Below are 27084 nucleotides of genomic sequence, written 5' to 3'. Positions count from 1 at the left end.
ACCATGAGCCAAAAATAAACCTTTTCTCTTTTTAAGTTGGTTAGCTCAGGTATTTGTTATAGTCATGGAATGCTAACTCAGTTACACACAGAGACAGATGGTGATGCTTTCAACCTTGATAAGAATGAAGTCAAGTCCAATACTTCTTTTTCATATCCTCCAATGAAGGGAGTGTACTTCGCCTGACAGCCCAATAAAAAGGCTAACTTGAAAGGACTAGAAAGTCAGCCCGGGGGCCCTCTGCTGCGTGGCTTTGAACACAAAGGACACAGCAGTCTAACTATGAGGAAACCTAAACTTACCTGGAAGGAGTTCTTTGATAATAAAATTAAAGTTTTCCTTTGCATTTCTAAGGGGCCTTCCTTAACTTTCGGCAGAATCCCATATTACCATGAAACAGAATGCACATCAGAAAAGTGTGCAAAGAATAATGAGGATTATAAAGCCAATGTCTAGGTACCCACCATCGAGAAAAGGCCCAGGGTATCAGAACATCGTCAACAACCTTTAGGGGGTCATATCTGTGTTTGTTGCTTTTGTTTTTGAACTAATATAACTTCATGACTTTTTGTCTTCATAGCAAAAGCAGCTTAGACCTAGACCGCCTGACTCTTCTCTCCCCTAGTTCGGAATGCTTACCTTTCTCAAGAGCCAGCAGTCTTTTAGATCATAGTTGGGCTCAGCATACACAAACCTCAGCCCAGTCTTTGTACTTTTAGTCTTTTTTCTGACAAATAAGTATAGTCTGCCCACCATAGCCACTCTGCTTCCTGTCCTCACGTGGCTCTCCCTGGGCAGAGTCCTTGCCTCTACTGCATTGCTTCATGGGGCTGGTGTTTGCATAGTTCTTGCAAAGTTCAGCAAGTTGATTTTTAGCAACATTCACCATTTAAGGGTAATACTATCAGCACAGGGAGAAAGAGGCTGGGACAAAAATGGAATTATCTCTTATGGGTGTTCTTAACAAATGTCCTCTTCTTTCCACATTGAGAAACCTAAATCCAGCCCCCTTTTCAGAGTTTTGTGCTAGTATCCCCCAAGTTTTCTCAATGCTAATCTTTCTTTTCGTCTCCCTTGTAGCTCATCCTGTAAAAGGGCTTGTAAAGTGATTGTCCATAATATCAATGCTCACTGAACTAGCACCTGATTTAGGTTTTTAATTTCATTTATTTATTTGTTTAATGTGGGTGTGTACGTGTGTGGGTGTACATGTGCCACAGTATGCATGTGGAGGTCAGAGGACAACCTTGAGTTAGTTCTTTCCTTCCCCCATGTGGGTCCTGGGTATCGAACCTAGGTCAACAGGCTTGGTGGCAAGTGCTTTTACTCACTAAGCCATCTTGCCAGCCTCTGATTTAGTTTTAATAAGACAATTATTTAAGTGTTGAAGAATGATAAATAAAAATTAAAATGACCAAAATGAGTTTTCATACACTGTAATTATTATACATATTCTTTCTCAAAATGTCAAGTCGTGGGACCTTGTTTCAAGCAGCAGTGTGTAGCCACTTCCTCCTTCAAACGGCCAAGCATGAGCCTGAGGCAAACACTTTCAATATCAACAAAAACAATGTAACTTATTCTGGTCCAATGAGGTTTTCCTTTTAAAGGCTATAATACAATTATATAGACAGACAGACAGACAGATGTGGGTGGATAATGTTTAAAATTTTACAAGCTTAATTAGCATCCTATCCTATCATTCAATGCAGGATGCATTATCACTTTTGGACTGAGGTTTGAGGGAAGCTATCATTATAAGGCTAGAAATTAATGCCCAATTCCAGATAGAAAGTGATGGCACAAGAAAGTTCTAGTTGCTTACCTCTTGTCTCAACTTTACCTTGCTATCAGCAGCTTTTCTGTATTTGTTAACTAAATGCATTTTTGTATAAATAAGTCCAGAAAAATAAATAGGGTTATGCTTATTACTTCTAATGTTTGTGTGTGGCTCTTAATAATACTTAAAATGTAAGCTTATGATTTTAAAAGAAATTGCTTGCGTAGTACAGAACTCAGACTACAAAGCTTGCTGGGGTATCACATTTGTTTCTAGTCATTTTTCACTTTTATTTCTTCCAGATATGTGGGGTTCTATTTCCAGGCAAGATTCAGAAAAAGTTGCAAGCTCTTTGGAAGTAAAGTTAAAAGTCAAAATTAAGAAATGGAAAAGGCTCTGTTGCTTTTCCTCCAGCTTTTTTACGTAGCCCTAGGAAAAACCAACAGATGCTCAAAGCAGACCGACTTTCTGCACAGAGCCACCTAGTGTTCAGGAACACAAACTTGTCTTTCTTTTGCCACAGGTTGAAAAGCAAAAAAAATTCCAAATTGTGACCAGATCTGACATGTCATTATTCATATTTATGGAAGAGTGCAAGTGCCAGCTGAAGACTCATTGGATAGATTTTAATTCAGAGACTATTTATCCTGTTAATAACGGCCTTTACCTTTATTTTGCCTCTGCACAAAAATCAGCCGCAGAGTTGCCGATATCCCTGAGCTCCAGTGGGGAAATATCAGCCAGCTCTGCCCACACCTGCCTTCAAACCCCTGGGAATCTGTAATGAATTAATCCTGACTCTATGCAAGACACATCAAGAGAGGAAACTGGCAACAGCCTTCCCGCAGGCACCTGGCTACTGTAGGAGCGTGTTGAAGAAAGTTAAGAGCTTGCTTTCAACGTTCCTCTCAAGTTAAGGTGAATTTAAGTTTGTAGCTATAGCTCTATTTCCTCCTTAACCAAGCTTTTCATTACTCTGCATGTTTTTTAAAATTTGTTATTTTTACTTTATGTGTATCAGTGTATTGCCTGCATGTGTGTGAGTGCACCCGTGTCGTGCAATGCCATGGAGGTCAGAAGAGGGCTTCGGATTCCCCTGGAACTGGAGTTAAGGACGGTTCATAGCTGCCATGTAGCTGCTGGGAATCGAACCCGGGTCCTCTGCAAGAGCAGTCAGTGCTCTTAACCACTAAGACACCTCTCCAGCTCCCTTACCTCGCATGTTTTATATGCTACTATAAACCAAACTTGGTAACTGGAAAGATTGGAATTTCTATCAAAGGTTCCAGGCTAGATTTGGGTGTCAATAATTTGGGTGCCAAGGAAAGAAGGAGAAGGAAGGGAAGGAAAGCAGGGAAATAATGAGAGATGATGAAGAGGCTTCTCCCACTCTTAAAAACATACCCAAGCTGTTTCCAGACACAGCCCTGGAAACACAAAGACTTGAAAACAGGGCTATGACAGCCTAAGTTGGCTGCCCAGCCAAAGACAGCTAGACTCCAGGTAAGTAAGGAGCTTGACCTGATGGGAATCCATTTGGCAAACTGGAAACTCCTGTTTGGGGCCCTAGCTTCCCACTTCCTGGCATGATGATCAACAGAGCGACAACCCAAGCTCACTGTCAGCAAGTGAAACCAGGAATGTTCCAGGTTGTTGAGGTGGATGGTGGGCTTGACACTTGGGTGGGAAGTAGACTAGGTAAACTCTGAAGATCTCATGATCAGGCAAGCTGATTTGCCATACTCCCTGTACTCATAATCATACATGAAGAGAACTAATCTCAGTAATTCTAGGCAAAATGAGACTACCCTAGAATACTTAGTATGAATGAATGATAACATATGGTACCTTGGTTACTTTCTATTGCTGTTATAAAAACCCTGACCAATGCCAACTTGGGGAGGAAAACATTTATTTTATCTTATCTCTCCACTGAGGGATGGCAGGGAGGAACTCAGGGCATGAAAATTGGAGGAGCTGTAGCACAGACCAAAGAGGAATGCTGCTTACTGGCCTGCTCCCGTGGCCTGTGCTCAGCCTGCTTTCTTAGACAACACAGGACCAACTGCCCAGGGGTGGTACTGCCCACAGTGGGCTAGGCCCTCCCATATCACTCAATGATTAAGAAAATGCCCCACAGACATGGCCACAGGCCCATCCAATGGAGGAAATTCATCAGTTGGGGCTCCTTCTACCTAGGTATGTTAAGTTGACAATTGAAGCTATCCAGCACATATGGTCTTATAAATGGAAGAGTAAAAGGAGGCAGAAAAATGGAAAGTCTAACAGATGATATGGAAAATGTATGTATACATATGTGCATGCGTTTGTGCATGTACATGCAAGCATAATTCTTCTGTGGGGTTTATTCATTTACAAGAGAAATGGTTACTTTCTTTTCTTGAACTTAGACCTCCTACCCCTGCTTAAAGGAAGTTCACTGTTAGTGTAGCCATGACAGTATTTAGATACTGACTGGAAGAATCCCCCCTGGGCTTGCATAGGCATCAGGACTTGGGCTACTGGGGCTTCCCACGTACCTGTTTTGGTCAAAGGGATTGAGAACAGTTGCTGTAGAAGCTTGTTTTCCGATGTTCTCAGGACTACAACCACATCAGCAGGGAGGGTGTCTCTATTTTTCTCAAGAACCCCAGAGGCATCATATAATACCTGCAACACAGACAGCGAAGTAGCAAGTTAGCCAAGGCAACTGTCCATGGCTGGTGACACTGGTGAGTTGTCTGGGTAGTTATTACCCAGTACTATATATCTTGTCACAGTCAGGCTTTTGACCCCACAGTACCAGATACAGGGTAAACTTAGCTTCTTATCCAGTTACATTTGAGGAAAAGGGTCCTTCTAAAAATAAATCACATAACTGTTAAAATAAACTGAGCATTCACCATGTGGCAAATCATCAATCTTATGTGGTAGATACTATTAACTGCATTCTACTGGTAGACAAGCAGGGACTTAGAAAGAGGCCAAATAAGGTGAGTGGTGGGCTGGCATCATACTTGGGCAGATGGGCTTCTAGTTCATGATCACTGCATCCTCACTGCTTCTCAGGGATCTCAGTGACCACTCCAGGATGCTGAGTGGTTCTTGGTTCTCAGCATCAAGGTAATCCAGCTTAGAGGTATTTAGTGTTTTGTTTTGTTTTTGAGACAGGGTCTCACTATGTATTGCTGACTGGCCTGGAACTCGGTGTGCAGACTAGGCTGGCCTTGAAGTCACAGAAATCTGTCTGCCTTTGTCTCCCAAGTGCTGGGATTAAAAGCATGTACCACCATGCCCAGCTGGCTTAGAGGTAGTTTAAGAAATATTCTAAAAACCCCTTGTCTACAAATAAACTTTGAGTGGTAAATGAATTCAGCAAAGAACACAGAAACCAGAGAGAAAAGAATCCAAGAAAGGAGAAAAAGTACATAGGAGGAAAAATATGTCTAAAAGGACAAGATAGAGAGGTGAGAGGAAGAGGACAGGGATGAGAGGCAGAGAGGACGGGAGGACAAAATTAGTCTCCATGACCAGACAGCAATATGTATCAGCAAAACAATCCCAAATACCTTTCATCCAGCTCCTACTAATTTTCTGAGTTTGGGGCCCCAACAAACCTCACAGGAACCAACTGGTCATAGTTCAACTGACTCCTCTGGGAGAAACACAGTGATGAGTCATGGGGCTTTGGGACTAGAGAAATCCTGAATCAGTCACTAAACAGCTTTAGGGACTTAGATTGAGACTGAAGCGTGATATGTGAAAGGTAGAAATTTCAGTTTATGTGGTAAAAGCTTAATATCTGGATGATGGAGTGATTTTTTTTTCTTTCATCTGGACATTTCTGGTGGCCTGTGGACATATGTTGAAAGTGCTAAAAACAGCATTGTAGTAGTATCACCTACACATCTTGAAATGGTTTTAGAATATAAACATTTACCACCAAACACTGAAAAGGCTGTGATGTTTCCTCTCTGGAGAGCTGTCAGTGGTAGACCAGCCTGCTGGCAAAAGGCAGGTGGCAGCTCTATTGCCCTCCCAGTGAGAAGCTGCTTGTGTGGCAACTTCTGTGAGCAGTACCACTGAGGCCGTTGGGAATTATGACTAGCATCGAAACAAGGGTGAAGTCCGCAAGCAGTTCCCAGAGCAGCCCCACAGCTGGACACAGACAATTTAGTTACTCTCAGATCCCACAATTCATGCCTGTCTCACCTGTCCAGCATAGTGTTGAATGCCAAAGCAGAGCTCCACTCCTTTGGGCCTCCAGAAGAACTTGCAGCGTAGGTTATCTTCAAATTTATCTATGTGCAGAGAATAAGAGACTGCAGAGTACTGAACTCTAAATGGAGCATCTATATCGCACCCCCTTGCCCTCAAGGTTTAGGGATTATCGTGGAAGAGGGGGTCAGAAAGCTTATAAGAACCAGAGAGAGCAGATTTCCTTTAGCAAAACAGTATTTGCAGGACATGACAACACCATTGCATATATGAACCCATAGTGGCGTAGACTGCATGCATAAGACTTGTACAAGATCAAGTCAACCAAAGTCCCTGCATGGATGGGGGAGGGACTCTTGAAATTCTATCCTTATCTGAGGAGCTACAGGAAATTGATGTTTTCTGGGGGACAGAGAGTCAGTTTTCTTCAAGGTTATGGCTACTTATGCTCCAGCAGATTGTCCCATACCCATGTACAGACAGGCATTACTAAATGGACTTTATGGGAGAGAGGGGAGAGAGGAGAGAGGAGAGAGGAGAGAGGAGAGAGGAGAGAGAGAGAGAGAAGGTGTGGTTGCCTGCATAAGATCTGCACAAGATCCAGCCAGTCAACATTTCAGCATGGAGCCGGGAGGGGCCCCGACTGAGGAGTTATGATCAGTTGATGGCTTCTGGGGAGGGAGAGTCAGTTTTGTTTAAGGGTGTGGCCCTGGTTGCTGCAGTGGATGGCTCCAAACTCAGGAGTATAAGGGCAGCATAAATTGGGCTCCATGGGTGAGAGAGAGAGAGAGAGAGAGAGAGAGAGAGAGAGAGAGAGTTGGGAAGGAAATGGTGAGAAGATAGGGAATTAGAGGGGGTGGAATGGGGATAGATTAGACCCAAACTCATTATATGCCTGTATGAATACTAAATAAAAAGTTTTAAAAAATTTTATCAGTGCAGATTTTCGTATTGGAGAGTAACAACAGGAACTGCCTGCTCTTTCAAACAAAAATCTGTTCCTCCAGCCATCAGAGACATAGAATCCTTAAGGGCTTGTAGACCAGCATTAACTAGCCCAACCAGCCCTGGTCAGACAAATACAACTCATCTTTTTTTAGCTGTTTAGTGCTGTAACTAGTGCCAGGCTGGGCCTTAAGATGCCACATTTCTCTCATAAATCTATTTTCCATTTGAAAAAAAAAGGTTTGAAACTTTCTACTCTCTCATAAACGCTTTTGCATTGCCACAGTTATAACCGAGAGCTTAGTGTGAGGAACTGTGCTAGGCACTGAAGGCACATAAGGATTAGGGGCCCCAGGGCCTCTAACGTCGCAGTATAGGCGAGGAGCAAAGCTCATGTAAACTGAAGATTCTAGAGGAAGATCAAGAGAAACAATGGAAATAACAGAGGGCATGGGCCCACAAGATAGCTCATTGGGTCAAGGCAGTTGCCATCAAGCTTGATGACCTTAGTTCCATCCCTGGAACCCACAAGGTAGAAGGAGACAAGGACTCCCACAAGTTGTCCTCTGAACTACACACACACACACACACACATTCACCCCCTCTCTCTTTCTCTCAGACACACACACACATACACACACGCTCACAGACAAATACACACACACACACTTTCTCAGGCACACTCACACACAGAGTAAATAAATAAATGTGAAAAGTAGAGGACTTTCAATGCCAGGTGGGGATAACATTCTTTCTATCCAGGAGATACTAGTGAGCTAAGGAAAGGTGGCTTTAGAAAGGCTACCCCACATGGACGTCTACAGAAGAGAGGGTATTGTGAGTCTGGGCACCTGGGGGCTGCAAGGGCTCCTGCACTCTCTGGGACCAGCAGTGGACAGGGGTCCTGGGGACATGAGACAAGATTACAAAGAAAATGAGACGCATCACTTCTTAAACTTCTGGCTAAGATCAAATGTAAAAAGGAAGGGAGGGTAAGTACTGGCTGTGAGAACTAAGGGAGCAGAAACTATAAAAATGATGTAAATATGAAGAAATAATGTTTGTGCTGGTAGGAACAGGAAGATGGGGAGTGTTTAGGGAATTGTCGTTTAAGGACGGCGATAGGTTTACCAGAAGCCACAAATTCCACAAGGACATTGCAATTCATTTAAAAAACAGGGTCTTATATTTTAAATTTTTATTTATGTATAAGTGTGTGTGTGCCTGCTTGTCTGTATGTACAACATATGCATACAAGTACCCGTAGAGGCCAAAAGACTGTGTCAGATGTCCTGGAAATGAAGTTACAGGTGGTTATGAGCCACCTGATAATGGTGCTGAGAACCGAACCCAAGTCCTCTGCAAGAGTAGCAAGTGCCCCTAACTGCTGAGCCATCACCCCAGCCCCAGGGTCTATACTTTTACAACCCACCAGGTATCCAAAAGAAGGCTAAACTCGTTCTTAAACACATTCATTTGCTGTCAAGCACCAATTTCCATTCTTGGTATATGTGCCTTTTTCCTCTGGTACCTACCAACCAGGGTCTGGTCTGTTGCTTGGGGAAACCGACTTTCCTCATCCAAAAGTGCAAGCAGGCCCAGGGGTTTCTGTAGGAACATGTCCAGCAGTGGGCGATTGTCCTCATACTGCACAGGGACAGCAGCAATGCCCTCATTTTCATACTCCATCTGGAGGGAAATGGACTGTGACTGTCTCACCTGAAACTGGTCTCAGTACCAGGAGGATATTTTAGCCTGGGCTTTTGGTGTCTGGCAACACTGAGCCATGTAGGTAACTGGAAGTGTACTGGGCCTACAGAAGAGGACTCTTCTGCCTGTCACAGTGTTGAAGCTGTGTGTGTGTGACTTACAGGTAACCTGTTCTAGACAGCTCAAGGCAGCAAAAGCTGTCTACCCAACACTGACTTGGGAACTCATAATTTAGAAATTCATGCAGGAAGTAAGTGGGGCTGAATCCAAAACGTCATTTTGGTGACTAACATGTTTTAAGTTGTTTCTTTCTTCTGTAAAAGAAGCATATAGAACCAGAAAACTAGAAAAACTGCAGATTTCCCAAGGAGATAAATGGAAGGACTCAGGATGGGCATGAAGTCAAGTTTTACGCAAGGTGAGCAGGGAGGAGTCCTCTGCAGGTGTACCCAGAGCCTGTGGTAAACCAATCCCAGCAGTGTTTTTCTTCAGTGTCTTTGTGTTTACTCACTGACAGTATAGTCTGTGTGTCCCTTGATATCCAGAAATGATCTCTTAGTACCCTCAGGGCTGGTTAGAAGTCTGTGTTCTGTGCTAGAAGGGAATCTTTAGGTTTCCGTATGGCTCAGGTGGAGCAAAGTACTAGCGCAGGAAAGGAAAGCCTGGCATCTGGGGGCCACTAGCTTCTCTTTCTATTGATTTACCATTGTACTCTGAGGGAAAAAGACTTCCATATCTAGAAATTCAAGGACATAACTTCATTCCTCCCTGGAGACACCTCTCTATTATTGGGTCTCTGGTGCAGAGATGATGAGAGATGAAGATGGTGTGGGTGCTAACCCATGTCTTGGGCTCAGGATCACCCTGCACCATTTAAGACACCATTATGGATATTTTTAGACAAAATAGAAGAGAATGAAACATTTTCAACAATATGCATGAAACAATTTTGAAGTAAGATTTAAATAATTGGCCTGTCACCTGCTCCACTCATGAGGAAATGTACCTTTCCACAGAAATGAGATTTTTTTTTCCAGACTAAATTTAGACTGTTTCTTTTGACAGAACTGTCTTGCCAGTGGTTTTTCTGCAGTCTTTTGTGTGATGGCCTGACTAACCATGTTTTTGATTCAAACTATGGGCAGCCTGGCAACACCTTCCCCCATCGTGCTTGGTAGCTGGAGAGCTAACCCTTACCTGCTCAAGAGCAAACACGTGCTGATTGAAATAGTACTGGATTTGTTCATTGGCGATGTTTATGCAGAGCTGCTCAAAGGAATTTCTCTGAAAATTCTCGAATCCAAAAATATCCAAGATCCCCACATTCATCCCATTTTCAGCACGGCTACATGAGCAAGAGGAAGAAAACTCTTTAAAAGTTCCATCTTTCTCAAGACAATGACAATGTGAGTCCAAGTATTCACCAGCATGTGGCCCACCCTCACAGAAAGCTGCCTCCTGCCCCTCCAAGACAGCAGCCTAAAACTTTCAACAATGTTCCTCCCTCCTTTAAAATCTTACTCAGAGCCAGACTGTATGTCCTGGCACATACATGTAATCTCAGCACTCTGGAGGCTGAGGCAGGGGTGTAGGGCTCAAAGGCAGCCTAGGCTACAGAGAAAGACCCTCCCTCAAAAATATAAAACAGAGGGCTGGAGAGATGGTTCAGTGGCTAAGAGCACTGGCTGCTCTTGCAGAGGAGCTGGGTTTAGTTCCCAGCACCCACATGGCAGCTGTTAACTTTCTGTAACTCCAGTTCCAGGATATCAAATGCCTTCTTCTAACCTCCACAGGCACCAGGCACTAGACATGCATGCGATGTAAATGCGTACATGTAGACAAAACATCCATACACATAAAATAAAATGAATAAATCTTTAAAAAAATAGAACAAAATATCTACTCAGAAGCTCCATATTCAAATCAAATGAAGGGGTTGTGTTTTCTGCCTATACATTCTTCCATCCACCTATCCCCAAAACCTACTTGCAGGATCATGCTTCAAAATTTAACTTTGTCAATTCCTCTATGATACAGAAAACCATTAAAGCTCAGGGGGTAAAAGGAGTCATAGAATACTGTAAGATTCTATGTTTTAAAGCTTTTCATAAAATGTCTCACTTAATTCTAAAGACTCCCGCAAGGGGAACATATTAACTTCACTGTACAGAGGGGAATGTGTGACTTAGAAAACGCCGCTGAGGAAGCTGCAAAAGTTGGACATGAACCAGGTTTACACAGCTCCCTGCCAAGCCTCCTCCCTTGAACACTACACTCCAAAGGTTCCATCTACACTCCAAAGATTCCATCAATCATTCGCCCCTTAGTGGAAACACTTCAACTCTCCTGGCTCCCACTGTTGCTTTCCAAGTTGAAAGCCTAGAGCACTTTGCTAAAAAAACTCAGGTAGACCAAACCCTCCCTCTTGCAGACTTTAAGAGCCATGGTGTAGCACTGTTCTCTCAAGGCCTCTGCTCCCCAGGGGACTTGCCATAAGTTTTTGTCTGGCTGCAGGAGGGTGTTGATGCGATTCACAATCCAGCTGAACAGCCTCCCATACAGGGCTTTGGACATTGCATCCCTGACATCTGCAGCCCTATCCACGGTGTTGGCGCGGATAATGGTCTCGCCTCTAGTGACCACACAGTGGGATGTGAGGGCCTCCTGCAATTCTTCAGGGCTGATGCAGAGCACACAGGCAGCTGGAACAAAGAGTAAACATGACCCTGGACATGTGTACCCCCTTCACTCAGCCTGTATCAGCAAAGCATCTATAGCATCTCATCTACCGTGTTCAGGTGCTTTAGAATCAAGACAAGCAAGCAAGGACCCTAACCCAAACAGTCTGTGGAATGCACTGACACAGAACTGTTCTGAAAGCTCTTCACAAATATTTGGTGAGAAAAAGATGTTGTGGGGGGTTCTGTGGAAGGGAGAAGAAGTGGCCTTTTATCAAATAAATTGGAATAAACAGTCAGGAACACACTAGCAATATTAAAGACCCTAAAACATTCTACAGCTTAATGCAGGAAGGTTTTGATTTTATATAAATCAGAAACAATTTTGAGACAGGGTCTCACTATATATAGACCAGGCTTTTCTCAAACTCTACATTCTCTTGTCTCAGCCTCCTATGTTGGGAATACAGGCACACACCACTGTATCTGGCAGGTTTAAAGATGTCGTTTTTCAGGTACCACCCTATGCTGGTCACCAAGAAGTATAGGCTGTCTATAGGAGACCACACTCAGGTAAGATGGGCACTGCTATTATCTTCACTTTTAAAAACCATGATAAAGTGAACTGGAGAGATGGCTTAGTGGGTAAGGGTGCTACTTAAGCATGGGGACCTGAGTTCAGATCCCAGCACCCAAAAAAAAAAAAAAAAAAAAAAACCCTAGAATTCTCATCCTTTGTTCCACCATAATTGCCAGGGGAACTTTACAAGTAAATAGGCATTGCTTTCTCTACTACAGATGCTAAATTGATGGATTCATAACCTTTTTGTTTTTTTCCAAAAAATTATAGATGATTTCTGAAAGCAGCCAAGGTTGACAACCACTAAAAGTACGTGGCATGGAATACTTTTCTGCAGAACAGCTATTTGCAATGCAGGACATCTAGGAAATACTGCTTAGTAGAAACATGTAGACCTACTAGAAGGATCTGCAACAGCTGCATTGTATTCTACAGATTCTTGCAAAACTACCAATGTAAAAGATGCATGTACTTTGGTAGTAGGGCACAATTTTCAAATAATTACCATTTTCCAAAGCTTCAGCATTGGGCACCTCACTTTTATCAGTTTGGTGTTGAGAGGAAGTAGCTGCAAACTCGATGTTCCCAATATTCAAAATCCCAGCCAGAATTCTGTACACAGAATGCACCTCCTGAAAAGGACATTGACAACCATGTTTGGAGGTCATTGCCAATCAAACCAATGAATCATTAACCCTTTGATTAAAAGGACTACAGTTGTCCATCAAAGTCTGTTCTCCTTTCTGAACACACACAACTGTCCCCACCTTCCTTGTGGGTTAGGAATGGTAATGTCACTAAATATTAACAATGAAGCAAACAGAATGATGTTTTCCTCAGGCCCTAGGAGATGAACACATTTCTCTGTGCTTTCTCTCTCACTATTGCTGGCTAGAACTCCTAGCAACCTGGCTACAACCATGCCATTAGACCAGAGCTAGATCACAGGAGTGGAGCTGCTCTGTAACCCAAATCTTTTTATTTGGAATGGTGATCAAGGGGGAAATGACCTTCTATGTCCTCTAAACCACTTTTCAGCCCTTTACCCTAATTAATACCAGCTCCCAAATTTAGAGATGGTCCTTTCTTCATAACAAGAGAATAGATGTCCCTTTTAGTAGCTTTTATGAAATACTTGGGAGGGCATCCATTGATGGCTTACTAGGATATCTCAGTTAAGCAACATAGTGTAGAGTTATGTATAAAGTAAGGAAACATTTTTAAAATATTTTATTATTTTTATCTTATGTGTGTGAGAATATTACCTGATGTATGTAAGTACATCATGTCGTGCAATGCCTGTGGTCAAAAGAGGGTGTCAGATCTCCTGGAACTGGAGTTAGAGACACTTGTTAACCATCATGTGGAGTAGCCAGTGCTGTTAACTGCTGAGTCATCCCTCTAGTCCCCATGAGGAAACATTTTTGAAAGACTTACTAGAAATGGTCTATGATATTGTGATATAAGAAGAAATATAAATATTTGGTCCTTTATCCCCAATACCTGGCACAAGAGTTTCTAAAATTGTCTGGATGACAAGTGCCTTTCTACAGTACCTGAGTTTATGTTAATAAGGTGAATCTTAGTGGACTTCTAGGTGAGACTTGAGATGGGGGGAGCTGATTGCCCAAGGAGGACCGAATCTTAGAACTTTTACTCCCCCTCATCCCAACAAACTCTGTCTGAGGAAAGGATAGGAGCTATAGATTAAGCTAATCACTGATAATTAGCCTGTCTTGTATGTGTGGTGTAAACTCCATAAAACTCCTTCAGGGAGCTTCCAGATTGGCCTATCTTGGAGGTGCTGGGAGCGTGTCATGTCCAGAGGTCATGGGAGCACTGAATTCTGCCTATTGTTCTGTTCATGTTTTCATTTGGTTAGCAAGCCTAAGCAGAAGGTCACATAACCTCAGTTTATAACCAGAGGTGCAAAAGGCCTAGCACTTAGCACTGGCATCTGAAGTGGGAGCAGTCTTGTGGGACTGAGCCCTTAATTTATAGCATCTGATGCCAACTCCAGATAATAGAATTGAGTCGAATCGTGGGTCCTTGAGTTGGTATAAGAGATTAATTGACATGGGGTTAAAATAAATGAATAAAAACTCACATATTTGTTGTCAGAAATTTGAGTAAAACCAGTTCAGGTGATCTAAGTCCTATTTACAAATTCAAAGTAGAGTCTATAATGGTCTAAAAATAATGTATGTTTGTTCATTAAAATTTATATTTTCCGTATGTGAAACAATGAAATATCTAGTCAGGGAATTTCTGGATTTTATCATAATAAAATTTTACTTCCACAAAAAATATTCAAGCAGGTTGATTTAATACTATACACAGCAAAGAAATAGGAACTGTCATTAGAGCAGTGATAAAGTACTGCCCTCCAAACTGAGCCTCCTCGTAGACATTTCCCAGTAAAGCCTCAAAACTGAATTCAGGCTGTAATAGCGCCATCTACTGGATACCTGGCAATGCTGCAAAGACAAATGAGGATTCTAAGCCTGGCTTCTGCTATAAATATCGTTCTTCTAACTCCTAAATCAACGACAAGATATCATGTTTCTGACTTCAAGAATCTCTGTTTAATCACACAACTTAAAAGTGACTAAGGAGAACACCTACCAAATGGGTTTTCTGGGACTTGCCTGAATTTAACACGACAGCACCTTATTACTTTAATCAATATTGCCTGTGTCTTGCTGCATCAAGCAACACCGAACAGGGGCAGATCTGAGAGTTTGAAACCGAGATTCTAGCAGTGAGTTCTACATCTGCCATATTTTTATCCAGCTTCCTCAAGAGGTATATAAAACTCTCCATACTCTTAAGGAAAAAGTGAGGGTCTTCTGGTTAAAATATGCGCATGCTCTTCATGTACTACCATGACACCTCCCCAAATACAGTTTCAAATGTTGGGATAATTAGCCCCAAAGAAAACGGCTGTCGGGGACCATGCGCTGGAGACCAGCAATTCACGCTGTTGCGTCTCTGACCACATTCTCTTCAATGCTGTATTCAGGGAGCCAACAAAAGTGGAAACCTCCCTGTGACCTTGAGTTCCATTTAGGCTCAAACACTGTGTGAACTGCTGATGCCTGCTTCCTTGGTTCAGTGAAGGGAAAGACTTTTTTGAAAGAGGATTCAGCCTTGGTGTGCTCCCTATGCAATATGTCTGGGCTTTTCGCCTGCCTGACTCCTTTAGCCCTGCCTGAGGGTTAATCACATCTTCCTTTCTGACCCAGAAGCTTCCACCCACCACAATGTTAGTTCAAAACACCACTCATACCCAGCCATGGTAGGGCTCCATCAGTGCTGTCTTTGGTGTGACTCTACCTTGCCCCCAAACTTCCTGAGAAATGGGAAAGCTTTCTCAGCTCCCTTCTCTGGCTTTCCCTTGCCTCACCACAGCTGTGGAGCCTGTTTGGAAATCTCTCTTTCCTCTGGAGTCTTTTTATACTACTACTATTTCTTTCCAGCCACTAGCTTTCTATAAAATGGTACAAACTCATGTAGAATGAGGCATATTATCAAGAAGGCTTAACAAGGGATTGGAGAGTTGGATCAGAGGTTAAGAGCACTTGCTGCTCTTCTAGAAGATCCAAGTTTGGTTCCCACCACCCTGGGCAGCTTGCAACCACCTGTCACTCCAGCTCCAGAGGACCTGACACTTGGAGTCCATGGGCACCTGTACTCACACAGGCATCTGCACTCACACTGGCATATACCAACATATAGATACACATGTATGTATACAAATAAAAATAAAAATAAATCTTAAAAAAAGGCTTGACCATTCCTCCAACTGGGTTATCTTAATTTACTGTTGATGAGCATGAATTCAGTCTTACCACCAATCAGTGAAAATGGAAAGAGCTTTTCTCCACCAAAGACAATACTTATTTACTAGAGAAGTGATCCCTAGACAGTGTTGAGGTCAAACTGAAATTTAAGAAGGACTTGGTAACGCTTTTCTAAAATCATCTCTGGCCTGGCTCCCAGTCACCTCAGATAGTTATCTCTCTTGTACCTCCCTAGAAATTTACATTTTCTCTTTCTTTCCCGGAAGCTTCTTTAGTTTTTCACCAGTTCTGCCCTAAACATTGTATCAGGGTGAGCTGAGATTCCAACATCTTGTCTCCTTGCAGAGGTTCATGACATTTGGCTCCTTAAAAGTCAGTGGTATCCCATGGGGCTGGAGAGATGGCGCCACTGCTAGGAGTACTGACTGCTCTTGCAGAGGACCTGGGTTTGGGTCCCAGCACCCACATGGCAGCTAAGAACTATCCATAACTCCAATTCCTTGCAGGCATTGCACTCACGGCAGGGGTTTGGGGGGGCGTAGGGTGGGGGGGTGCACTTACATGCAGGCAAAATACTCACACATATATAATAAATTTAAAGTCAGTGGTATCCCATCCTTAGGGACTCCCAAGTTCTATTTTAGCTTATAACTCTTAAATCTCTTTTCAGAGACTCCATAATCTATTTTGAAGAAAGAGAAGAAATATTACCCTGACTGCCAAGGCTTTTTTCTGGCCTCTGCATCTAGGGATCTGTGCACATGTCCAGTCTCTACCATCATATGCAGCATCCAAGTTTTCATGCAGCTCTAAATAATACAACTCAACTTATTTAGCATGTTATAATAATGTTTATGCCAACAGGACCAGCATAATATTAAGCTGAAACAGCACTGTTTGGTGCCAGATATAGAATTCAGTTTAAGGTAGAATCCTCTAAGCCTCCTGCTCAGAGCCACCATCATTACTGAAGGATTCCTTCTGCCATGGAAGTTTCTTTATAATAAACTCAGAGTCAGTGTTCTTCTGATACTTTTGGCTGGTGTCCTAGAATTCAAATTCATCCTCCTGAGTCCACACTTAAGTTCGCATCTCATAATTTTGCTATAAGAATTTGGCAGAAAAAAAAAAAAAAACGAGGAATTCCTACAGGGAACTAGTGACCTTCTAAGAAAGGACAGAAAATATAATTTTAATTGAATTGACCAGTTCCTCTCAGCTCTTTGGATGTGTCTGGCAGAAAATAATAAAAGAAAGTTTAGTCCCTTCAGCTATTTGGCATCTGAACCTAACTTCATACAACTGAGTCTTTCTGAATTTAGTCACATTACTGTGACTTTAAAAACATGATGTGAAGTGAAATAATTGATCAGAACAGGTTGTCTACAGAGATACACCACAGATTTTAGGGTCAGAGAGATAAGATCCAGCCTGTCCCTTCTATTTCCAAAGCTGCTAATCAATTTCAGTTCATTTACTTCCAAATGAATTAATGTGGGACCCAGGGAAGATATACACAGTGACAAACTATCACACCTGTTATACACTGGAGACACACACACAGTGGCATAACATTACACTATTGTTATACACTGGGGACATATACACAGTGCCATACTGTCATACTCCTGTTATACGCTGGGGACATGCCTGTTCTTTAAACAGCTCTATTTCCATCTCTACCATGTGTTGATGCTTCTAATGGTGTGCAACTGATAAAAATGAGTTCTATAAGTTAATCACTATAAGAGACCTTTAACAGTGTAAGAGCTTGTTTTACTGCTCTTCTCAAAGAAGCTGGGAAATATATTTCTATTTTTATCCTGAATTTTGGAATTTTCCTCCAGCTGTCAGTTAATAGTATATGGGAAGCCAACAAAGAAAATGAACAGTTAGATAGGAAAAGAAAAAAAAAAAAAGAATGGCATTATTAGGATTAAAATCCACCATGCTATGGAAGAAAAGGCTGGCCAAACTCAATGGATTACAGAAGCAATCCTTTATCTAGAGTGGTTGCCCCCAGGCAACTGGAATGTTTTGTAATCTAATCCCTTAAGATTTAACACTCTAGCCTACCTCCTAATCATGCACCCCCTCTGCTAGAAAAGCTAAAGAATCTATATGTTTTTGCAAAATTGATGGCATAAAGCCCTGAAACTATGACATAATGTATCACAGAATAATATTTGATCCTCAGGTTATAAATACTGTGTGTTAGCCCTACCATGTATTTAATAGAGACATCTGTTTGTAGGATGACAAAATAGTTTGATTCTTACAGCGATATTTAATAATGTGCAACTGTATCCCAGGGAGAAGGCAGTGACAGAAAGGAAGTTGAAAGGGCTTTAATTAGTTTGTCATATTGCACAAAGAGCTATTTGCATACATACATTTTTGAGGCTTAGGTGTAACCTACACATTCCCTTACTTCTAGTCTCAGAAGTCACCTCAACTCAGAAAAGGGCAATATTGTTTGGGGAATATCTCATTCTAATTGATGACAGTGATAACAGTCAACAGGCATGTGGCCCTCCTAACTGTGCCTCTCACACCTGATGTTCATTTGGGCATCTTGCTCCAGTTTAGAGTCTGAGCCAATCATTCTTGGACAGACCAGAGCATCTACATTCCAACATCAGAGGGTGACAAAATTTTGGATTCTCAGACCACATGTTGATTAGAAATGCCTTATCTCATGCCCAGCATTCATCTGAAAAGTGTCCAGCCCCATTAGAACATGTACGTCTTCAGTCACACTCATCTAAAAATATTAACACTTGAGCTTGTTTCCCTTAACAATCATTTACCTTGTCAGTGAATCCAATAATCCTGAAGCAATGCTGAATTGCTTCAAACTGTCTTCGGTAAGAGTCCTTGGAAGTGATATCATGCATGACGCTCCCAGTTTCAGCAGCTATATACCTGAATGAAGTGGGATATGACCAAACACAGTGAGCATTAACTTGGAAAACAGCACCTCATGCACCAGGCAGGTGATATTCGGGCTTCTTTGCAAGAGTGATTCCTTCACAGTCTAATAACTGTTCATGGCACTGAGATAAACTGCTGCAGTTATGCTTTTGATCCTTCTAGAAAATAATGCAAGTGGTGAGGTGTTGTTTTGTCCCCTCCTCTTGCATATTTAACTTAAGTAGACAGCCAGTTCCCAGTTAGGGAAACAGCTCCACTCACTTCTGAATTTGTCAATTGTTAATTGTACATTCATTCAAAAGTAACAATCAAGCTGGGCATGGTGGTGCACGCCTTTAATCCCAGCACTCAGGAGGCAGAGGCAGGCGGATCTCTGTGAGTTCAAGGTCAGCCTGGTCTACATAGTGAGTTCCAGGACAGCTGGGGCTACAAGGAGACCCTGTCTCAAAAAGACCAAAAAAAAAAAAAAAAAAAAAAAAAAAAAAAAAAAGAAGTAACAATCAAAACCCCCAAGCAAGAGGTTTTACAATAAAACTTACCTAGGAGGCTTTTCCTCAGGAAGTCTGAACTCGGAAAGTTTCTTTTGATGATAAAGACCAGCATAAATACAGTAAAATATGTGAAAATTTTTCTCTCCCCTGGAAAAAAAGTGAGGAGGAAATTATCTATTCTGAACTTTCCTGAGCTAAATCATTTATATTAATTTTTTGTGCAAAATACTATTCTGTAGCAAATTTGCATATTAAGGCAATTAATATGTATCATCATCCCAATTACAAAACAATGACAGTTATAGAATTCATACAGTAACAATCCTGCCTTACTGAGCACACTTGTCTTTAAACCAGAGGAGGTTTTAGAGCAAAACAGGCAGCAGTATGGTTGTTCACATGCAGCTACCTTTCCAAGCAGCTCCTGGGCCCTTGCCTCTGAGCCACAAGCCCCTATTGCTTCAGATAGTGGGAGTTCCAGCCTACAGAGATCAGCCAAATCTGTTGCTTTACTGGAGCCCCAAACAGGAAGTGGCTTGGGAGTCACACAGCAGTCACAGGAGAACTAGTCCTAGAGCTGAGGTGCTCTGGGGCCATCTCCCCCGGTCGTATCCATAGTCTCCTGCTGTCAACCTCTTTCGTAGGGTCCTTTCAGACTGATGCTTAGTGTGTTCATCGGTGTCAACATATGATACAGAACGAGCTGGAAAGCACATGCTTAGACTGCACAGCAAGTGGTGGCACTACGACACCATGCAAATGGTCATTTTTTAAGAACTCATTTTCATTGTCTTAGGTCATAACAGACTGGGGAGTTTTGGAAAGTCCTTCAGCACAGTTTGAAGAGTACTACCTCATAGCCCTCTCTTTCGGAAGAAGGTAGTGCACCCTGAGGACACTCCTAGATGTTGGGAAATCTTGTTGGACAGCCTCCCTCTCTGGAAAGCCTGGTCCTCCTCCTCTCCTTTCCCCATCAGTGATTTAGTTCCAGTTTTCCTTTATCCTCTTCCAGGCATCCTCATCTTCCTTTGGCCATTTAGCCTGCCTTATTGCTATCTTCTGGATGGCTCTGCTTGTCGTTTCTCATTATTTGTTCATCAAAAATTAGTTTGTTGCTTTATTAATATGTTTTGTTCATCACTGGAAATCTAACCCAGGTGCATGTACATTCTAGACAAGTACTCTACCACTGAGGTACATCCCCAGCCATTTTTAAAAAGATTCAACAATTTTTATTTATGTGCAGTATGTATGCTTGCACTATGTATGCTTGTGTGAGTTTATATATATCACATGCCTGCAGGTGTCTGCAGAGACCCTCTTAGATCCCCTGGAATTGGGGTTACAGGCAGTTGTGAGACTCCCGATGCTGGGAGCTGAACCTGAGTCCTCTGTAAGAGCAGTAAATGCTCCTAACGCCTGAGTCATCTCTCCAGCCCCCACCACTGGGTTTCTTATACAGGGTCTGGCCTGCTTCTCCTGCCTCTCCTGCCTCCACTTTCCCAGTGCTGGCATTAGAGGGTGCATGCCAATATGCCTAGATATTTTTTATTACTTAAAATAAATTGCAGTGCGGGAGAGATGGCTCAGTGGTTAAGAGTACTTGCTGCTCTTGAAGAGGACCCAGGTTTGATTTCCAGGACCCACATGGTGGCTAACAACTGCCTGTAACTTCAGTTCCAGAGGATCCAACACCCTCTCTGACTTCCTCGGGTATTGCACAACACAGGTGCGCTTACACACATGCAGGCAATAAACTCATGCACATAAAATAAAAATAATAAATAAAATATTTAAAATAAATTTCATTCTGCATAGTAAAGGTATACTATGTGATACAGAATACAGATAGATTTTTAAAGGTTCTTATTCAACTGATACATATACTGAATGCCAATTATGGCAGGCACTGTGCTGGATGCCAAGGATACAGGACTAAGAGGATTCATGTCTTTTTGGAGCATTCTTTCTACACAGAATTAGATGAAACAAGCATGGAACTTGGGATGAGGACTTTGAAAGAAACAAGGAAGGGGCTATGATGAAGACGCACATGGGGAATGGAAATTACTTATGTCAGGTCAGAAGGAGGACTTGCTAAGAAAAAGACCCTTAAGTGAAGACTTGAAGCCTTTGAAGTGGCAAGGAACCAAAGATAGATGGAAAACAGAGAGGGAAGTGTGCACACAGGGCTCTGAGCACAATACCCACACAGTGCAACACTGCCAGCAAGACAAGGGTAGATGGAGGCAGGGCCAGCCCATACCAGGCCTTGGTAGGTCAGAACAAGGAGTTTGTTGATTAAGTAACTAGAATTCTTTGAAGTGTTTCAAACTAGAGCTGTGGTGTACTCTGTGTGTGTGTGTGTGTGTGTGTGTGTGTGTGTGTGTGTGTGTCATAATATGCATAGATTTGTTTTGAGAAAAGTATTGCTCAGCGTGGTTGCCAGATTGTAAGAAGCCATGAAAGACATGGGGAGGTCCAGTAGGAGACCTGGAGGCTAGAGTCATGGTGGTGGGAAACCAAGAACATCCTAACTAATGGAATCAGGAAGGGAGCTGGAGTCTGCCTTGTTCTCCAACTTGAGCACCCAGGGCTGGTGATACCATTCACTGAGATGCAAAACAGTATGCCAGATATGAATATCATATGTGAAAGAATGACTTACAATATGGACAGAATCTGTACTAAAATCTTGCACTCCAAATCTACTTTTTATAATGCAAACAAGCTCACTGAGCCATGTACTCTTGTGACCTGGGCTTATGACCTTGATCTCTTGGGGCTCTACTTTGCCCTCCATCCAAGATAGTGAGGAGTGAATGTGGGTGTGCCTCCCTACTGCTGGGATTAAAGGCATGTGCCACCAAATTTGGCTACTGTCTGTATTTCTTAAAACAACATGTTGTGGTTTGAATATGCAAATAGGCTCAAGTACTTGAACACTTGGTTCCCAGTTGATGGTACTGTTACAGAAAGCTATGGAACTTTTAGAAGATGGAGCCTTGTTGAAAGAAGTACATCACTGGAGACAGGATCTGAGGTTTTATAGTCTGGCCCCACTTCCTGTTCCCAACCTCTGGTTCCTGTGTGTGCATGAAATGTGATTGGCTGGCCTCCTGCTCCGGCCACTGTGCCTTCCCCACCATGAGGAACTGTATCTCCCCTTTGGAACTGTGAGCCAGAATGAACCTGTTCTCCCCTAAGCAGCTTTTTGTCAAGGTGTTCTATCGCACTCCCCTCTGCACAGTTTTTAGGTAAAAACAAACAAACAACCACAGATCGATCCATTGCTTAAATAATTCCTAGGGGCGGGGTACAGAAGAAAGATGGAAATGGAGCCATTAAAAGTCCCAAATCCCGCAAGCTTATATTGCAGAGGGAATGCAGGGATCCAACAGTAGTGCACCTACTTTGCCTGTTTGATAACTCTAGACTTTTCAAGGAGGTATTCAGAGATCCTTGCCCCCATTACAGCTCCGGTTGCTGTAAACATCATTTCCAGATATTTTCCAAACCGACTAGAGTTGTCATTGATGGCAGTGCAGGCGTTCCCAAAGGCTTCCACCAAAGAGTTGACTTGCAGAATTTTCTCACGCAAGGTCTGATTATTGGCCTGGGTCAAAGAGACAACAGTCAAAGAAGCCTTCAGAAACAGTATTCCCACAGAGTTGCCAGCACCCCACCCTTGCCCATTGTCCTTTTCTAAAGAACTCCTCTTTGGGAAATTAGTGGCAAGCGCCAGCATGGGTTTCTTAAATGAGCAACTTGCCAGGTGCACATGAATCAGAGCGGCTAGAGTAGGCGGCACTTTTAAAATCGCGCTGTACTTCATTCACAGTCTTTGATAGATGTTTACTGCTTAGAGGTTTATAGAGAATTCTAAATACAGAATCCTATAACGTTTCCACTGTGATCCTCAATAAGCCTCAACTTGAAAACAAAAGACTTCTAAATTCTTTTTTAGTCACATAATACTCTAATTCCGAGTCTAGGCAACTTGTGAGATGATTTTTGCAGTCGTCATTCCTTCAGTGTCCATTTCAAAAGGCTGAAAATGTCATTTTCCTTAACTTTGGCTCAAAGATTTCCATTTTCCATCTCCTTAATCACCATCCAGGTGCCCCCTGATCTTATTCTGAATGTTCAACCACTTTTCCTATTTAATGGCTCAATATTTCTATTATATTAAAAACAAAAAATTTAACTGCCAATAATCTAGTAAATTCGTGCTGGCATTACTTTTCTCACTGTGTGAAGTAAGGATGGCATGCTGGTATGAGGCCTAACTATCAGGAGCAAACATAACCAGGATGAGATGCTTTTATGTGAGTCCTGATAAAAGATTGTACTCCCATCTGTTATGAAATATGCTCTGTGGGAACTTCAACTTCAAGCCATGATATATAAAGCAGGTTGCTCAATACCTTTCCCCAGAAAGTCAGATGCTGAACAATCAAGTGGGCACTCTCTGTCTTCCCTGAGCCGCTTTCTCCACTGATGACAATGCACTGACATAGAAAATAGAGAGTCAGGGGAGGAATTCAAAGACATGATAGCACAGAAACAGCTTGTGTATTCAGTTGTGGTTTTGCACACTACATCCTCCACTGTGCGCCTTGATTTTCCACTGAGCAGTGATTCTGTCCTGAGTTCTTTCCATGCTAGCACATGAGAAGTTGGTACAGGGGATCATCATTCCAATGTGCAGATATGCCATCCTTGATGATATCATAGCTAATGGGTCCTTGGGGTTTTTTTTTTTCCTTCTGTTGTTAAAAACAATATTGAAATAAATAATGTTGTACACAAGTCATTATATTTAGATGTAGTTTCATCTGATGAATAAACTACAAGAAGGAGTGCTGTTAGATCAAAAGGTAAAGAAAGATATTTGTAAATTTGGTAGATATTATTGTATTGCTTGGCTACGGACCATACATACCAGTTGGCAAATTCACTAGAATAATTCACAGAATTAAGGAGAACACTTAGTTTGTGTTGACTGGCATATGAGAAAGGGTACAATCCAGGACCAGCCACATGGGAAACATGCATAGGACATGTGAAGGGGTAGGGTGGTGGCACACAGGGCACTTGCAGCTCTCCTGCAGCCCATCACACAGTGCATTGGATTTTTGCCCATCTGATTGGTAAAAGTGGGATCTCAGTGTAGTTTTAATCCATACTTCTTTTACTATGCATCTTCTATTTTATGCATATGAGTGTTTTGGCTGTATGTTGTAAGTGTGCCCTGTGTGTGCAATGCTCATGGAGGCCAGAAGAGGGTCTGGGAATAGAGTTATGGATCACTGTTTGATGTCTCATGGGTGTTGGGAACAGAACCTAGGTCCTTGCAAGAGCAACAAGCACCCTTAACCGCTGAGTCATTGCTCCAACTCCTCTTTTTGTTTTTATTCATATCCTTTGCCTGTTTTATTGTATTGTTGGCCTTTTTAAATCATTTACTTTCAGAAGGCCTTTGTACATAAAAGAAATCAGTGGATGTTACAAAATAAAAATTATGTATTTGACCTTTGTCCTTGATTCCTGGCATAAAGCTTCTTGGAGTTCCCCGAGTGACAGAGTGGCAGCAGCATCTTTTGTACAAGTGGAGAACCTTTCAACCTTACCTCAGTTGCCAATGAGATGGCTCCACATGGGAACCAGATTGACTGCCTCAGGGTGGGGATGGTCATGAGAAAGCACAAACAGATGATTAAAGGGGGGAATTTTCAGTCCCTCTTCCTATAGTCTGAGAAGGGAAATAGGTTGCAAGCTGAGTTATAATTTATTTTATTATTTAAATATTTGATTAGCATATATGCATTACACATAGTATTGGATTTCACAAAGACGTGTTTCTTCAAATATATCATGTACTCTGCTCATGTTCATTTCAGTCCTATTCTCTGAGTTATAATTCTTAAATAATGAGATTCAAGGAATAGGAGCTGATGAACAGGGAGGGTGTTGGGAGAGGGTGTTCAAGGGAAAAGGCAGGACCCTCTTTGTGCCATCACTCTCCACCCACTTTTTTCAAACATCTCTCCATGTAGCTGGCCCTGGATTATACCATTTCTAATAAGCCAGTAAATACAAATTGTGTTTTTTTGAATTTGGTGAGTAATTCTAGTGAATTAGTCAGCCTGAAGAGGGGGTTATGGGAACCTCTGAACTTAAACTTGGCTTAGCAGAAGTATGGGGAACCTAGGTACTCCATTCATGGCTCACACCTGACATGAAGACGGTTTTGTAGGACTTAACCCCATAACCTGTGGGGGTCTCTGTTAATTACAGAAAAAAAAAACTGATTAATATTGGAAAGCATACACATTTGGTGTTAGAAACAACAACAACAAAATAACAATAATAATAATAATAATAAAAACCCAAGCACAATAGGCAACATCTTAACTTGAAAGCCATGTTGTTTCTTTTTACAGATTTGTGGGCAGTTTATAAATCTCCACAAGAATGTGGAGATACCCAGTTTCTAATCTACAGTGAATCCATGAATGCTGTTTTGTGAATTGCATTGTTATAACTTTATTTATTCTATAACAAACCCAAAAGTTTGGACTTCAGTGGTCTCAGGAAATACATATGTAGTAAATTTCTCATAAAATTTCCTTGTCAAATTGGATCACCTCTATTTGTGTACAGAACACAGAAATAAAGGAAAATATATCTAGTGAAAATAGAGGAAGGGTCAAAGGTAGGATATGTCACTCAGTAATTAGAAGTCTAGACAGTTAAAATACATGAGCAAAGTTTGTGTTTAGCTAACCTTGAACTTATTGTTATCAATCTTTAAATTTGATTATTTTTATTTTATGTGTATGAGTGTGTTCTGCCTGAATGTATGTGTCATATTTGTGCAATACCCGTGGAGGCCAGAAGAGGGTGTTGGATCCCCTAGAGCTGGCGTTATAGACAGTTGTTAGCAGCCATGTGGGTGCTGGGAACTGAACCCAGGACCTCTGCAAGAGCAGCCAGTGCTCTTAACTCGCTGAGCTATTTCTCTATACCCCAGTTTTATCAGTCTTAACCCATCACTGTTTCTCAGCAGCTAAATGACATCATGCAAGATCACTGTCAAATGAGTGCAATAGTTCATATGAAAAGAGCTCAGTCTTGAGATGGTAATAGGAGGGAAATTCATTTACAGCTTTCTATAAACTGTTTTTATTACAGCCATTGCTGTTTCATTGGGCTATGAACATTCTATGTTTTATTATACTCATATTAGAAATATCTTTATCACATTTCATGTGAGAAATGAGTCCTGTGGATTCGCGTGCATTCCGTGTCCTGAGAGGGTTTCCTCCTTCTCCCGTCACTATGGCCTGCAGTGTCCAGTTCCCTCCCGCTGCAATTTCATTTCCCACTTCTTCCAGCCAGGCTCAGAAACTAGACTTCCATATTGAGGAGGAAGACAAAGCATGCCTTACCTTGTAGGAAAGGAACATGTGCCCTTACCTGGTCTTTGCTGAAAGTAACCAAACACTGGTAAGCAGCATCTGCTGATGCAAATATGTGGGGAGGATTTGAGGCACGCTTCACCCCATGATAAAGCCTGGAAAACTGAGAAGAAAAACATCTCAGAAGGAAACTTCTAGTGTTCCACTGAATCACCTAATGCTTTGACTATCACCAGGAAACCAAGGCTTTTCACTTCTTAGGGGACTAGCAGCCTCTGTAAGGCTCTGGAGTCTGCAAGCCTGAATTCTGACCCCTGTTCTCCATTTATTTGCTTCATGAGTTTGAGTAAGGGCACCAACTGCTCTACATAGTTTCTTCTTCTACCATTAGGTTTAATGTTGACATCTTTCCTGTCTCATAGGATGATGACCTAACCCAGTACATGGCATGTACTAAGTATTCAGTAATTGTTAGCTTTGGTTGCTGTTTGTTTTAAGAAGTTACCCCCACCCAAAGATAA

The 27084-nt window shown here is 42.0% G+C and overlaps 1 protein-coding gene across 2 annotated transcripts in view; it reads right to left on the bottom strand.

Annotated features, from left to right (window-relative positions):
• Nucleotides 1–27084, bottom strand: part of Myo3b (myosin IIIB) — a 422761-nt gene that overhangs the window by 223316 nt on the left and 172361 nt on the right. For both annotated transcript variants that reach the window (XM_008855235.3, XM_008855233.3), the window contains exons 11-21: nucleotides 26622–26726; nucleotides 23567–23650; nucleotides 22553–22755; nucleotides 19188–19286; nucleotides 18525–18639; nucleotides 12417–12543; nucleotides 11145–11355; nucleotides 9851–9998; nucleotides 8479–8632; nucleotides 5993–6081; nucleotides 4321–4450 (exon numbers count right to left, since the gene is read on the bottom strand). In XM_008855235.3, coding sequence (XP_008853457.1) covers nucleotides 4321–4450; nucleotides 5993–6081; nucleotides 8479–8632; nucleotides 9851–9998; nucleotides 11145–11355; nucleotides 12417–12543; nucleotides 18525–18639; nucleotides 19188–19286; nucleotides 22553–22755; nucleotides 23567–23650; nucleotides 26622–26726 — 1465 coding nt within the window. The remainder of the gene's footprint in view (nucleotides 1–4320; nucleotides 4451–5992; nucleotides 6082–8478; nucleotides 8633–9850; nucleotides 9999–11144; nucleotides 11356–12416; nucleotides 12544–18524; nucleotides 18640–19187; nucleotides 19287–22552; nucleotides 22756–23566; nucleotides 23651–26621; nucleotides 26727–27084) is intronic.

This window comes from Nannospalax galili, unplaced genomic scaffold, assembly GCF_000622305.1.
Source record: "Nannospalax galili isolate Female #2095 unplaced genomic scaffold, S.galili_v1.0 scaffold346, whole genome shotgun sequence".
Lineage (NCBI taxonomy): Eukaryota > Metazoa > Chordata > Mammalia > Rodentia > Spalacidae > Nannospalax > Nannospalax galili.
Note: the sequence above shows the minus strand (reverse complement) of the source record. Positions and strands in the feature narration are given on the sequence as shown.